Source organism: Vulpes vulpes, chromosome 14 (genome assembly GCF_048418805.1).
Source record: "Vulpes vulpes isolate BD-2025 chromosome 14, VulVul3, whole genome shotgun sequence".
Taxonomy (NCBI): domain Eukaryota; kingdom Metazoa; phylum Chordata; class Mammalia; order Carnivora; family Canidae; genus Vulpes; species Vulpes vulpes.
Window position 1 is genome coordinate 120,467,536 of NC_132793.1, and position 15,419 is coordinate 120,482,954.

At 37.0% G+C, this 15,419-nt stretch overlaps 1 protein-coding gene and 1 pseudogene across 4 annotated transcripts in view; both read right to left on the reverse strand.

The window, feature by feature from the left end:
• The window catches only part of N4BP2 (NEDD4 binding protein 2), a 91,128-nt gene that overhangs the window by 5,137 nt on the left and 70,572 nt on the right, over nt 1–15,419 (reverse strand). For 3 of the 4 annotated variants that reach the window (XR_011997195.1, XM_072737851.1, XM_025997929.2), the window contains 2 exons: nt 10,051–10,239; nt 8,910–9,078 (listed from right to left, as the gene is read on the reverse strand). Coding sequence is in view for 2 of the 4 variants with exons in the window: in XM_072737851.1 (XP_072593952.1) it covers nt 8,910–9,078; nt 10,051–10,239 (358 nt within the window). In the remaining 2 variants the exon portion in view is untranslated. Of the gene's footprint in view, nt 1–8,909; nt 9,079–9,383; nt 9,536–10,050; nt 10,240–15,419 lie in introns of all 4 variants that reach the window. The other variant, XR_011997194.1, reaches the window with a different exon arrangement.
• LOC112918525 (U1 small nuclear ribonucleoprotein C-like) lies at nt 101–4,258 on the reverse strand (annotated as a pseudogene).

Genomic DNA, 15,419 nt, shown 5'->3' on the forward strand with positions numbered 1-15,419 from the left:
CTTTTTTTTTAACTAAAACAGTTGGCAATTTTATTTTCACATTTCACAATACAAATGAAAATTTGTGCCTTTTTTTGGGTCCCACTACTCCCCTGCAAAAACTATTCTCTGATAGGAAGGGGAAGCCAGTCTTCCTTGTCATGCTGTTAGAAAACACCCAGAGTCACAGCACCATGATCTCCTGATGAAGTAGAACAAGTAATATAAAATGAATATAAAGAGGTTCCTATCTCTCCTTATCTGTCTGGTCGAGTCATTCCTGGCCAAGTGGGCACCATCTTGGGATGGGCAGGAGGTCTCATGCCCAGGCATCATTGGCATGTGGCCTCCCATAGGTGGCCTCATTCCAGGAGCAGGTCCCATTGGCATCATCCAAGGAGGAGGAGGGCCCATCATTGGCATCATGGGAGGGCCCCCAATATGGCAGGCCTGCATCATACCAGGGCGAGGAGGACCCGGGAGACTGGGGGGGAGGTGGGATCATTGCCCCTGCAGGAGGAGGAGCAGAAAATGGAGTAGGAGGCATCTTTCCTTGTTGAAATGCAGTAGTTGTTTTGTTGATCAGGCTCTGAGTCTGCTCTTCCATCCATTTCTGATAGTAGTCTTTCACATTCTCTTTGTGTTTCCTACCACTGCAGTGTGTCTTTCTCACAGATGGAGATTCATGGGTGAGATATGTGTCGCAGTAGACACAATAAAACTTAGGCGTGTTGCTCTGCAGGCCGCTGGCCACTCTATCCCCGTGAAACTACTTTCATGGGGATTTAAAAACTTATAAATTCAAAAAGTCCCCAAAATTGATGTTTTTAAATGTATGTTTCATCTATACTGTTTAAGTATGGCAACCTCAAAGCAACTCATCCACCTAAACACAAGTGAAATTTCTTCCCCTGTGGGGAAGGAGGTTTCTGTGTGCTACCAGAATTTCTCTCTAAAGTAATGATAATGACAATAATAATATTAATGATATCTAACAATTATTATATACTTGGAGTCAGGCATTGCTTTAAGTAACTTATATTTATTAACAGAGAATCTTCACAATGACCCTTTTTTAATTACTCTCAAGCCAGCCAGCTTTGGTCTAATCTGAATAGCAGCTTTGCCACCAAATGACTGTGTGGTATGACCATGGACAAGTTACTTAGCCTATCTGTGCCTGTTTCCTTATCAGTAAAATGGGATATAGCCTTACTGTTAGAGATAATCAATTGTTAAGAAACTCTTCCAAGGGCACCAGGCTGGCTCAGTCAAGAGCATGTAACTCTTGACCTCAGTGTTGTGAGTTCAAGTCCTATATAGAGATTACTAAAAAGATAAATAAAACTTAAAAAAAAGAAGGGAGAAGAAACTCCTCCAAAGAGATGCTTTTTAAATATCAAATGAGCCTAGGCCTCTTATATGAATACAGCTCCAGCTTTGGATATGACCGTGTGAAAAGTTATAACCCAAAGTTATAAACCAAGTGTATAAACCCAAAAAGTTGATAACAGCTGCAAAAAAATAACAAAAACACTGTTAAATAAGACTTGACTTAATGAATTTAATAAATACTTGTTCCTCGGGATGCCCGGGTGGCTCTCTGTGGTTTAGCGTCTGCCTTAGGCTCAGGGACGATCTCAGGGTTCTGGGGATCGAGTTCCGCATCCAAGTCCCTCCTCTGCCTATGTCTCTAACCTCTCTGTCTCTCATGAATGAATAAATAAAATCTCTTTTAAAAAAATGTGTTCCTCAGTTATAAAGAGCACAAGTTTTGACCTTTAGTGTAAAATACATATACACATAATATATTCTATATTCTGCTCATTAAGTTGCCCTGAGACTCCTACAGATCCACAGATACTTTTTCAAGTCTCGTATCTCCCAGGTAATGTTTAGCCCAGAACTTTAGGAGGTATGTTGCTCTTGCATTTGTAATTCTTTCTTTGCTTAAGATCCCCATTTCTACTCTAGTCCATATCCATTACTTTAAGCAACATTTTGTTCAAAATTCAACTCTTCCTGAGTGCTGGCCACATAGGGTACTCACTTTGTAAAAAATCTTTATTCTATATAATTATTACTTGTATACTGTTCTTTAAGGTTGTGATATTAGAAGGTTTACTTTTTAAAAAAAAAAAAAAAAAAAAAACTCAGGACAGGACTCCTAGCTCAGTGGTTGAGCATCTGCCTTTAGCTCAGGGCATGATCCTGGAGTCCCTGGATCAGGTCCCATATCGGGCTTCCTACATGGAGCCTGCTGCTCCCTCTGCCTATGTCTCTGCCTCTCCTTCTCTCTCTCTCATGAATAAATTAAATCTTTAAACAAACAAAAAACCTCAAATCTTATAAGTACGCATAATTCACTCTCATCACTCTTTCACACTGCTGTTCCCCTTATTAGTGAGGGCAGTCATTACCCATAATTCACTCTCATCACTCTTTCACTGCTGCTCCCCTTATCAGTGAGGGCAGTCATTTATACCACCTCCTTTTTAAATTCACTGCTCTGAAAATGTTCCACAGCTGAATCACATGCCTGAGATAAAGTAGCTGTTTGTTGAATGAATTAATGTGTATATTTAAAGGTTCCCAAATTTCAGGCTATTCCTAACATTTATCACTTAAAAAAAAAAACATTTAGGGGCTCCTGGATAACTCAGTAGGTTAAGCATCTGTCTTTGGCTCATGTCATGATCCCAGGGTCACAGGATCAAGCCCCAAGTTGTGTTCCCTGCTCAGTGGGGAGCCTGCTTCTATCTCTGCCTCTCCATCCTATTCTGCTCCCACTATCTCTCTCTCTCAAATAAATAAATAAAATCTTAAAGAAACACTATTTAAACCATTTTCAATCCTAGCTCAGATTTATTTCACTTATAAATATTTTAGTACTTACTTCAAAAGGATAAGGACTTTTTTTTTTTAAGATTTATTTATTCATGAGAGATTCACAGAGAGAAAGAGAGAGAGAGAAAAAGAGAGAGGCAGAAACACATGCAGAGGTAGAAGCAGGCTCCATGCAGTGAGCCCGACACGGGACTCAATCCCGGAACCCCAGTATCACACCCTGGGCCAAAGGCAGGCAGGCAGGCGCTCAACCCCTGAGCCACCCAGGGATTTCCCAGGAAAAGGACTCTTTATTTTTTTATTTTTTATTTTTTTTAATTTATGATAGTCACACACACAGAGAGAGAGAGAGAAGCAGAGACACAGGCAGAGGGAAAAGCAGGCTCCATGGACCGGGAGCCCGACGTGGGATTCGATCCTGGGTCTCCAGGATCGTGCCCTGGGCCAAAGGCAGGCGCTAAACCACTGCGCCACCCAGGGATCCCAAAAGGACTCTTTAAAAAAAAAAAAAAATCACAATGTCACCCATGCTGTATTTTAAAAACAGTTCCGTAATATCATGTTTCTAAAAATAGCTAAAAGTTTCCCTCAAAAAAATGTTTTTACAGTGGTTTGCCTAAATCGTGGTTGAAACAAGCTGGCACACCACATTTGGTTGATATATTTCTGAAGTAATTTTTAATCTAAATGCTCCCCCCACCCTGGGATTTTCCTTATGGTTTGTTGAAAAATTTGGATCGTTTATTTTTAGTCTGAATATTGTTGAGTGTATCCTGATGGTGCCATTTAACCTGTTCCTCTGTTCCCTGTAAATCCCTATAAAGTAGGAAAATTGCAAAGATAGTGGTGATGCATATTCCATAAGGGTCAGATATATTTTTGTTTTCACCCCCAAGTTTGACAATCATCTTTTATAACTAAAAGCAACAGGGGAGCCCCAAATTTCCCCTGCATGTATTTCTATTCAACAATACTACCATCTGGTGGTGACTGAGAGCAACTACAGACTACCACAGGTGGCAACTAAGATAACGCTAGTCCTGGCTTCAGAACAGGTTTGTATCTTGGGTCTGACCAAGTATCACCTTACACAAGTTATTTAACTTTTTTTTTCTTGTAATCTTTTTTTGAAATACAACTGATATACCATAAAGTTCATTTTTTTTAAATGTATGGTTCAGTGGTTTTTAGTATAGCACAATATTGCGCAACCATAAACACTAATTCCAGAACATTCTATCATCTCAGAAAAGTTCTATACTTGTTAGTTGTCACTCCCCATTCCATACTTTCTAGCCCCAGCAAGTACTAATGTACTTTCTGTTTCTATTGGTGTGTCTATTCTGAACATTTCACATGAATGATAATCATATAAAAAGTGGCCCTTTTGTACCTGGTTTCTTTCACAAAGATGTTTACAAGGTTCATCCATGTTGTAGCATATTAACCACTACTTCATTTCTTTTTCTGACCGAATAATATTCCATTGTATGGATACACCAAATTTTGTCCTTTCATCAGTTGCTGGATGGACATTTGGTTGTTTCCACTTTTAGGCTATTGTAAACATTCATGTACAAGTTTACGTAGGAATGAATGATGTTTTCAATTGTCTGGTGTACATAACTAGTAGCAGAACATCTGGGTCATATGGTAACTCTATGTTTAAGCTTTTGAGGAATGCCAACCTTTTCCACCGTGGCCGCACCATTTTACATTCCCACTTGCAACATAAAGGGTTCCAATTCTCCACATCTTTACTAACATTTATTATTTTACATTTTATTAAACTTTTTAAGTCATTAGTTTCCTCATCTATAAAATGAAAAGAATATCTACCCTTTATTTATTTATTTAGAAATTTTTGGGGGGTAATGAATGAAACTCAACAATGATGATTCAATAATTCCTGGCCATAAAAGACAGATTTTAATAATCAACTATATAATAAGCATTTTAGAAATACTGGGATACACAAAACTGCAAGAGGCTGTTAATGGGGAACCTGGACAGCAAGAAATGACAGTGTAGGTAAGTAGTCAGAAAAGGAGGAGTGGGTGCTTGGGTGGCTCATTAAGGTAAGCATCTGCTTTTGGCTAGGGTCATGATCCCAGAGTCCTGGGACTGAGCCCCACACTGGGTTCTCTACTCAGTGAGGAGTCTGCTTCTTCCCCTGCCCCTCCCTCTGTCCTGCATGCTCTCTCTAATTTTTTAAAACTTTCAAAACAAAAAAAAAAAAAGGAGAAGGAGCAAAATACAAGATGAGAATGGGGAGGTAGGCAAGGAGGAGACTATATAGAGATTTGGGAGTTTATGCTAAATGTAACATGGCAACCTGTACTTTTGTATCGCAATGCTAATTACTTTGTAACTATTTGTTCACTGTCATGTACCTTACTAGACAGCAAATTCCATAAAAATAGGGACCATGTTTCTTTAACTGCTCTATCCTTGATGCCTAGAAGATAATCAAAATTTTATTGAGGAAATTATTTATTCATCCTCTATAGACAGAATATTCTCTTATAATACTTCTATATAAGTTTTCTTTTCTCCAGATTAAATAATATATTTAAACTGCTTAGATTTTTAATTTTCTAATCTTTATTATTACTGTTTTCTAGATTTTCTCAAAGGTTTCCAAAATTCTATTTAAAAAAACACCAGGGGATAGAGATCCTTTATCAAGGAATGTCTGCTAATAAATACAGAATGGGGCAGCCCAGGTAGCATAGTGGTTTAGCGCCTGCCTTCATCCCAGGGCATGATCCTGGAAACCAGGGATCGAGTCCCACATCGGGCTCCCTGCGGGGAGCTTGCTTCTCCCTCTGCCTGTGTTTCTGCCTCTCTCATGAATAAATGAATAAAATATTTTAAAAAAATAACAATAATAAACACAAAATGCACACAAATTGCAAAACACCATTATATAACCACCAATATAATAACTGATTCATTCAAGGACCATCTAATATTACTGGTGATGCTAATGGATGCTAATATTACTAGGTGAAATACTAATGGATGCTAATATTACTAGGTGAAATACTGCAAGAAAACAATTATTCACACAGCTGCCAAGTATCAATTGCCAAAAACTACTAGTTAATTACAAAGAAAAAGGACATTTACACAGAGAAATCCATTTGATTTCTAGAGTTCCACCTTAGCTAAGAAATCAAACTTAACACCAATAATGGGGCAAACTATTTATGTGTGTGTGTGTGTGTGTGTGTGTGTGTCTCGATGTGTTCACCAAGGATAACTCAACATCACCTATGTAATTTCACCAACAAAATTAACTGAATCTAATCATGAAGAAAGAATCAGACAAAACTATAGGTCAATCTACCAGAGGCTGAGAGTCTTCAAAAATGTCAACAACATAGAAGACAAAAATAGGCAGAGGAACTGTTCCTTTTTTTTTTTAAGTAATCTCTACACCCAATGTGGAGCTCGAACTCATGACCCTAAGATCGAGAGTCACATGCTCTACTGACTGAGCTAGTCAGGTACCCCAAACAATTTCTATATTCCTGAAGGATATGGGGCAATCAACTGGAACATGTGATGTCTGACCAGATCCTGCCTTAAAGGAGGAAAAAATGGCACAACTACATAAGACATTGCCATACAGCTGGAAAATGAATGTGGGCTGCGTATTAGACAATATTATTTTAACAATGTTAAATGACCTTAAAAGTGACAATGGTACTGTGATTATGTAGGAGAATGGATTTGTTCTCAAGAGATAAACATGTTGAGGTATTTAGAGGTAAAGTACCAGGATGTTTAATAACTTATTTTCAAATGGCTCAGCAAAAAGCAATTTTAAAGAAATTAAACAAATGTGGCCAAATGTTAACAAGGGATCAATCTAGGTAAAGGATATATGAATGTTTACTTTATAATTATTTCAATTTCTCTATGGGTTCATAATTTTTAATACAAAAAGGCAGGGAAAAAGATAGCAATAAGAATATACATGGTGATATGCAAAGTAAAGTTCACTGTGACATTATAACTAAATGTGAGAGAGGAATGGATACATTACGATGCACTCACAGAATACTATATAGCAGTTACAATTTTAAAAATCAGACCAGGGCAGCCCTGGTAGCTCAGTGGGTTTAGTGCCGCCTCCAGCCCAGGGCTTGATCCTGGAGACCCGGGATCGAGTCCCACATCAGGCTCCCTGCATGGAGCCTGCTTCTCCCTCTGCCTCTCTCTCTCTCTCTCTCTCTCTCTCTCTGTGTGTGTCTCTATGAATAAATAAAATGTTTAAATAAATAAATAAATAAGTAAATAAATAAGTAAATAAATAAATAAATAAAGTCAGACCATCAACAAGAGTATATCCTGAAAACCATATTGGGTAAAAATAAAGTTTGGTTTAAGATATAGTGTGAAACCACGTATATTCACTTTTTAAAATGCACAAAAGAAATACTATAGATTGATTATTGATGAGTCTACCTATAGTAAAGGTACTTTAAAAACTAGGCAGGAACCAAACTGAAAGATGTTTATTTCCACTAGAAAGAGAAGAAAGAGAAAATGATTGGGGAAAAAAGGGGGCATCTGAATGGCTCAGTTGGTAAAGCATGCCAACTCTTGGCCTCAAGGTTGTGGGTTCAAGCCCCACATTAGTGTAAAGATTATTTAAAAGCAAATAAAATAAAATCTTAAAAATACCTGGAAAAGAATACAAAGGGAAGAGTAAAAATAAAATGTAAAGCATACATGGTAAAATGTTATTACTTGGATTCATGGGTACTTAGGTGTTTTATTCTATTACTATAAACTTTTCAACATGGTTTTTATGATAAACAGATGAACTCCCAATCTCTATATCAATCATATTTAATCAAGTATTTAATTAATTACAAATGATATATGCTCAATTGATAAACCTGTATAAAGTATAGTACAAAGCCTCCCTATATGCATATTATACATATAATATTATATATGTATAAGTTAACCAGAAAAATATAGCTATCAGTGAGAGGGCAGGGTTATGGAGCTACGAGGTCATAGCCGAAGCATGGGACTCCATGTCTCCAAAATAAAATGGAAGATAAAGAAAAAGTCAACTGAGAATTAAAAAATACTCTAGTAAGGATAAAAGGAGATGACTTCTAGTATTGGAGTCTGGAGTAACTAAAACAGATTGAATTTTTCTAAATGCTACCATCTGATAATGAAAAAGAAACAAGATACTTTAATGTATATGAAGTACATGATATTGGATGGAAAAAGATCCTCACCCAAAGCCCTGGGAATAAGAACTTAGAGAAGTAGAGAAGAAGCAGGGGCCCTTCCTTGACCTGTGAAGACCAAATACAAGCAAAAGGGAGGAAGGGAGCACCTCCATAGTACAAACACTCAGAAAGCCTAACTTCTATAATAATTCTGTAAAACTATCACCTTATTTACTTCTGCATTTTATTAAATACCTATCAAACAACTGACATCTCATAAATATCTATTAGCTTCAGGATGCCTGGGTGGCTCAGCAGTTGAGCGTCTGCCTTTGGCTCAGGGAGTGACCCCAGAGTCCCAGGATCAAGTCCCATATCAGGCTTCCCGCATGGAGCCTGCTTCTCCCTCTGCCTATGTCTCTGTCTCTCTCTCTCTCTGTATCTCTCGTGAATAAATATATAAAAAATCTTTTTAAAAAATATCGATTAGCTTTAATAAATGTCTACTGAACAGAGATGTAGGATATTCCTGAAAGGTTCCATTTCTAAGTCACACAGGATTCTCAGATTATACCATGCCCTCCCTTTAATAAATACAGCAAAGGAATACAAATATAACTGAAATAGGGAGTTACCTAACTAGAATTTAAATAAAAACTTCTGAAACAAACAAATATGAAATAGGAAAATAAAATGTTAATGACTATGTCAATGAGGATTCTTTTCCAAGAAGGTCCCCCTTCAAGAGTGAGCCTAATACAAACATCTATAAATATGACACATATATCCTGCAAATTCAGATTCTCCTGAATTGGCAAGTTTACTAATATAAGCAAATACATATTCTATACTAAAAATTTGTCATTACTACAGTCCTACCTTCAGTCTTCTGCTGTAAAACTGTCATCAAATGTTCTATAGCTTCATCCACATGCAGCCCATGGAGGTCTAAAACATTCTGTGGCAGCAGGGAGGCATTGACTTTCTCAAAGATCTCCACAGCAGCAAGGTGATTGGCTTCTTTCATCTTCTGCTCATGGAGACTACCCTTTTATTATAAACAGATCACCAGTAAAAACTTTTGGTATTTGCTACTTAGAAGGCAATAAGGAAACAAACAGTACCCCAAATAAAAGGTAGAATAAAAAAAGGGAATAACATATCCAAAATTTTAAATAATGCAATGGGCTAATATGCAAGAATGCACCAAAATTTAGGTGAATTTTAGTGAGTTAATAACATAGTTCTTAAAATACTAAATCATCATTTCTAATATATTTTCTGATCTAAAAATCACTGAAGAGGAAGACTTAATAAACATCACCTATCTCAAGAAGGAATCCATCAGTTTACCTTTTGATAATCCTGGTCTCATTCCTTTCAACACCTTGTGGTTACCCCCGAAGCCTTTCCTCAAGGTATGTTACTGGGGCTCACAGGGTTATACCAGTTTGATACCTTTCTCCCCTCTATCAAAAAAGCAAGCCATTATGGAACCACAAAAGCTAAAAAGGAAATCAGACAAGTTTCTTGTAATACCATGTCCAATGAGCCTGAGTCAAAATTTTACTTCCTTGAAAGACATTAATGTAACTCTTTTCCTGACCATAAAAGTGATACACTACTAAATATTCAAATATGACAGAAAGCACAAGTCCCCTGTAATTCTACCCAGAGATGGTCAAGATTAACATTCTGTTGTCTTTCCTTCAGAAAACCTGTATCTGTTTAGAAGCAGTACTGACAGAATTTATCCTAAGGAAAATATGGACTGTCAGAATAAACTGTAATTCATGTAAGCCATAAATGCAAAAGAAACCATAGAAATTGAGCATTTCAAAGGAGAGGTAATTCTCAGAACCTTACATTGCTTATACATTAGGATATCTTATGTCCCTTATATAAGCTACATTCCCCAGATAACTTAATCTAGTACAATAAGAGTATTACCTGCTTTAGGACACTATTCATACATCATTAAGTGACAAAGAAAGAAACAGTAATCACTTTTCCTTTTTACCTGCTGGGCATAAAACGTGGCAACGTGTTTTTTCCCCATCCGATAAGCTTCTTTCGCTTTGCTGTAGCATTCCATCCTCTTCTGTTGGTGCAGAAAAGCCTCTGCCCTGTAGTCATTATACTCTGGGTACTCAAAATCCTGGAAAGATGGTTCACTTGGTATATCTTCAGTCTCTTTCGATTTCTTTGCCTATAAGATGTTATAGAATAAATAAAATACAAATAAAGTAAAAAAATACAGGCTTTTCCTTCAGAAAATGTATATGAAAACTGTGGTCCACAATTTTTTACCTTTCTTCTCAGATAACAGACTCTCCCAAAGTCTACCTAGTAAGTCATGCACTTAGCAACTACATTAACTTTTTCATGCTATAAGGTACCTCTTCTTTAGTCACTCTTATCTTAGAAGATGTTGAAAAGTTTTCTAAAATTATCAAAATATAATTAGGTCACAAAATCAAACCAAAAAAGAAAACACAAGATCTTCAAAGAATAAAACTCAATTAGCTAATGCAAAATTTTCCAAATTTTAGTTTGTAAACCTATAGAGTCTAGTCACTGAAAGTAATAATGGTATATTTCAATTTATATGTTTTAAAAAACGATCAATAATTAAATAATATTCTTTTTAAAACACAAAGGCACGGGGATCCCTGGGTGGCGCAGCGGTTTGGCGCCTGCCTTTGGCCCAGGGCGCAATCCTGGAGACCCGGGATCGAATCCCACGTCGGGCTCCCGGTGCATGGAGCCTGCTTCTCCCTCTGCCTATGTCTCTGCCTCTCTCTCTCTCTCTCTGTGTGTGTGACTATCATAAATAAATAAAAATTTTAAAAAAATAATAATAAAAAAATAAAACACAAAGGCACATGCAATGTCCATACCTAAAAGTAAAAATTAAAAATCATAAGTAGGTTTATGGGACAGTTTTCAATCAGCTGACTACTACCAACCAGCCACTATAGTAGACTTTTGAGCTTTTTGAAAAATTATCAATCAAGTAACCGCCTTCCAAATTATCATTCAAGTAACTTTCCAAAAGACCCTTAAAATCAAACAAGCAAAAGTAATTCTAAAACACAAAGTAATGAAAATAATAATGATGCCTCAATACTCCCCACCAAACAGAAAATTGCAGGTTTCTGAAGATGACTTCTAAAATATTAAAAGTCAGTGTTTTTAAAAAACAGCAAAATATAGTGACTTCTATATCCACTTTGGTTTTTCATTTATCCCATTTCTAAAGTACTATTTGCAGAAAACTGCTTGCAAACAGCAATCTGATGTATTTTTTAGCATGTCACTGGGGTGTGGGAATAGGGATCAATTATTATGATTTAAGTGGATTTTCTTAAAAGCTTAAAAAAATTCCAAGTATCAGGTGCCATACCAAGTAATTTAATGAACATTTTATGAAAGTTCAATCCCAAAATTCCTCCTAAAATATAATCTTAAATTTCCTAAACAAATCATGCTTTTCTGATATGATTAATTAAAAGTAAATTAAACAGGTTGTTAAATTCCTAAAAGCTGAAAATTGTCACTAAAATAGAAATATTATCAAAGATTATAATATACTCTACAATACAATCTTTAAAAAAAATGCCACTTTAATTTTTAAGGTGGTATCATTTGATATATACTAAGTATTATATTAATATTATATATATTATATAATACATACATTACTAATTGATCTTTTTTTTGTTGTTTCAAATTTCCTATTAGTCAAATCCCAAAGTCACAAAAAGGTTGGGAAAAAAAAAAAAAAAACTACTGGTCTAATATATAATAGTTGATTGTGTAATCTCAACTCATTACACTTTTTCTTTAACCCCAAGAATTATAGAGGTTTAAAACGAATTAAGGGGCAGTCCTAGTGGCTCAGCGGTTTAGTGCCACTTGCAGCCCAGGGCACGATCCTGGAGGCCTGGGATTGAGTCCCACATCAGGCTCCTTGCATGGAGCCTGCTTCTCTCTCTGCCTGTGTCTCTGCCTCTCTCTCTCTGTGTCTCTCAAGAATAAATAAATATTAAAAAAAAAAAAACACGAATTAAGGAGTAAAATAAAGGTATCCGCATACTTCTAATTCATTATCAAAGTCAAAAATCTATAAATAGGGGTGCCTGAGTAGTTCAGTGAGTTAAGTGGCTGACCAACTCAGGTCATGATCCCAGGGTTCTGGGATCAAGCCCAGTGTTGGGTTCTGCACTCAGTAGGGAGTCTGCTTTTCCCTCTCCCTCTGCCCCTCCACCTGTTCGTTCTCTCTCTCAAATAAATAAAATCTTTTTAAAAAACCTGTAAATAACAATTGATTTATTTTTGCAAAATACCCAATCTATTTTTTTTAAAGATTTTATTTATTTATTCATGAGACACAGAGAGAGGGGCAGAGACATAGGCAGAGGGAGAGGCAGGCTCCTCACAGGGAGTCCGATGTTGGACTCGATCCCTGGACCAGGGATCACACCCTGAGCCAAAGGCAGACGCTCAACCACTGAGCCACCCAGGCGTCCCAATACTCAATCTACTTTATGAAAGAACACAAGGCTCTCTCTCACATAAGAATATTCATAGACTTACATCCTTATATCATTCTCACCAGTACTTAATAACAAGCTTGTTTCATATTAATGTTTAATTTTTTTTTTTAAGATTTTATTTACTTATCCATGAGAGACACAGAGAGAGAGAGAGAGGCAGAGACACAGGCAGAGGAAGAAGCAGGCTCCACGCAGGGAGCCCGACACAGGACTCGATCCTGGGTCTCCAGGATCTCACCCTAGGCCAAAGGTGGCGTTAAACCGCTGAGCTACCTGGGCTGCCCTATGTTTAAATTTCTATGAATATATGGTTTGCATCTCTAATAAAAATCAAAGATTTTGCAAGAAGGGGATAATGAAAATGCTTTCTATGACTTTTGAAAAGTCACAGTGCTTAACAGTATGAACATAAGTATTTCCTAGCATTAGTCTCTGTTGGCGTTCAGACTAAAAAATGCAAATCACATTCGGTTCTCTGGGAAGAGACGCTTCATTTCTTATTCTTGAAAAAGAAAAACATAGTATATGAGAAATGCTTTCTCAAATAGCTACTCTCTTTCAAAATAAAATAAAACCATGATTTATTTCTATATCCATTTCATAGTGATGTGGTTTATTACTATAACACCATTAACAAGGGCCAAGTGAAATACACGCTTCTTGGGGTTGTGGTTGTGAGTTTGAGCCCCATGTTAGACATGTGGAGACTAGACTGACTGACTGACTGACTGACTGACTAAATAAATAAATAAATAAATAAATAAATAAATAAATAAATAAGCAAGCTAAAAAAAAAATCCAGCCATTTTCTCTATAGAAATTGGTAAGCTGATCCTAAATTCACACGGAACTGCAAAGGGACCAGAAGAAGCAAAACAATCTTAAGAAAAGACCATAGTTGGAAACTTATATTTCCTAATTTCAAAACTTATTACAAAGTTACAATAATAAGGCAATGTGGTATTGATATGATGACAGACATACAGATCAATGGAACAGAACTGACAGTCTAGCAATAAATTTACAGTCAATTCATTTTTGACAAGGGTGCTAAAGAAAATTCAGAGGGGGAAAAACAGTTTTTGTAATAAGTAGTTCTGTGACAACTGGATATCCACATGCAAAAGTATGAACCTGGACCCCTATCTCACACCATATTAACTCAAAATGGATCAAGGATCTAAATCTAAGCACTAATATTATAAAATTTTAGAAAAAAACAAAAACAAAACTCCAAAAAACATAACAAAAGACAACATAAAAAAAAATTTCATGACCTCAGAAGGCAACATTTTTTTTTTTTTTAAGATTTTATTTATTCATGAGAGACACACAGAGAGAGGCAGAGAGAAGCAGGATCCATGCAGGGAGCCCGACGTGGGACTCGATCCTGGGTCTCTAGGATCACACCCTGGACTGAAGGCAGCGCTAAACTGCTGAGCCACCGGGGCTGCCCAAGGCAGTTTCTTAAATATGACACCAAAAGTACAAGTAACAAAAGATAAATAGCACATCATCAAAATTAAAACTTTTGTGCCTCAAATGAAAGACCTCATCAAACAAGTAAAAAGACTACCCTCAGAATGGAAGACAATTTTGCAAATCACATATCTGACAAGGGACTTGTATCTAGAATATAAAAAGAACTACAAATCCAGAATATACATTTTTAAGGGGCAATTAGGTGGCTCGGTGGGTTAAGTATCAAACTCTTGATTTAGGCTCAGGTCATGATCTCAGGGTCATGAGATGGAGCCCCAAGTAGGGCTCCACAATCAGTGGGGAATCCACTTGAGATTTTTTCCCTCTGCACCTCCCCAAACCCCTGCCCGACTCCTGCTTGCATGTGCGCATAGTCTCTCATAAATAAATAAATACATATATACATACATAAATGTCTTAATGGGCAAAGATTACAAGCAAACATTTCTTCAAAGAAGATATACAAATAACCAATAAGCACATGATAAAGTGCTCAACATCACCAGTCATTAGAGAAACGCAAATCCAAATGACAATGAGATACTACTTCTTTATTAACCCATTTCTTTTATTTCCTGTTTCCTGATGCTTTGACATCTGGGTCCCTGCTACCCCCTGGAAAGACAGTACCCTCAACCCTGAGGTTGGCTAATTCCTAGAAATAGCAAACAACTCATCTGCTATGTAAACCAATCTAGAGCCCATAGTCTGAACCACTTCCTTTATGGGGTTCTCACTCTCAGGGCCACAATTCACATTGCCTAATCACCCACACCAGACAGCAGAAAACCTGGGACAGTTTTACCCTCTGGTGCCTGCCAAGAATGTTCAAACTAGCCAATCCCAAACCCACTTGCCCTGCCTCACCCATTCCTCTCCACAGAAACCACAAAAAAGGCTCTTGCCCACATTTCCCCTCTCCTCCCTCTGTCTCCTCACTGACTCTGGTGCTTCTGCACGTGGTCCTGGGTGGCAGGCCACACCTCCTGTTTCTAGAGATCTATTGAGTATAATAAATTTCCTCCTTAACATACCTGATTAAAACAAATCCCGGGTACCCTTAAGACAACTTTCACCCACTAGGGAGGCTATCATCAGAATTCAAAAAAGGGTCAGAGACAATGTGGATAAATTGTAACGCTCATACATTGCTGGTGAGAACATGTTACAGCCACTTTGGGGAAAAAGTTTAGCAGTTTCTCAAATGGTTAAAAATTTCTGCCTACATATTTAACATATTTACACCCTAAAACCCATCACATTACCACCCCACTGCTACTCAATTAAGTTTCATACTCTACTGTAATAGAGCCTATACACAAAAAGTTACAGAAATTCAAGTGCTTGA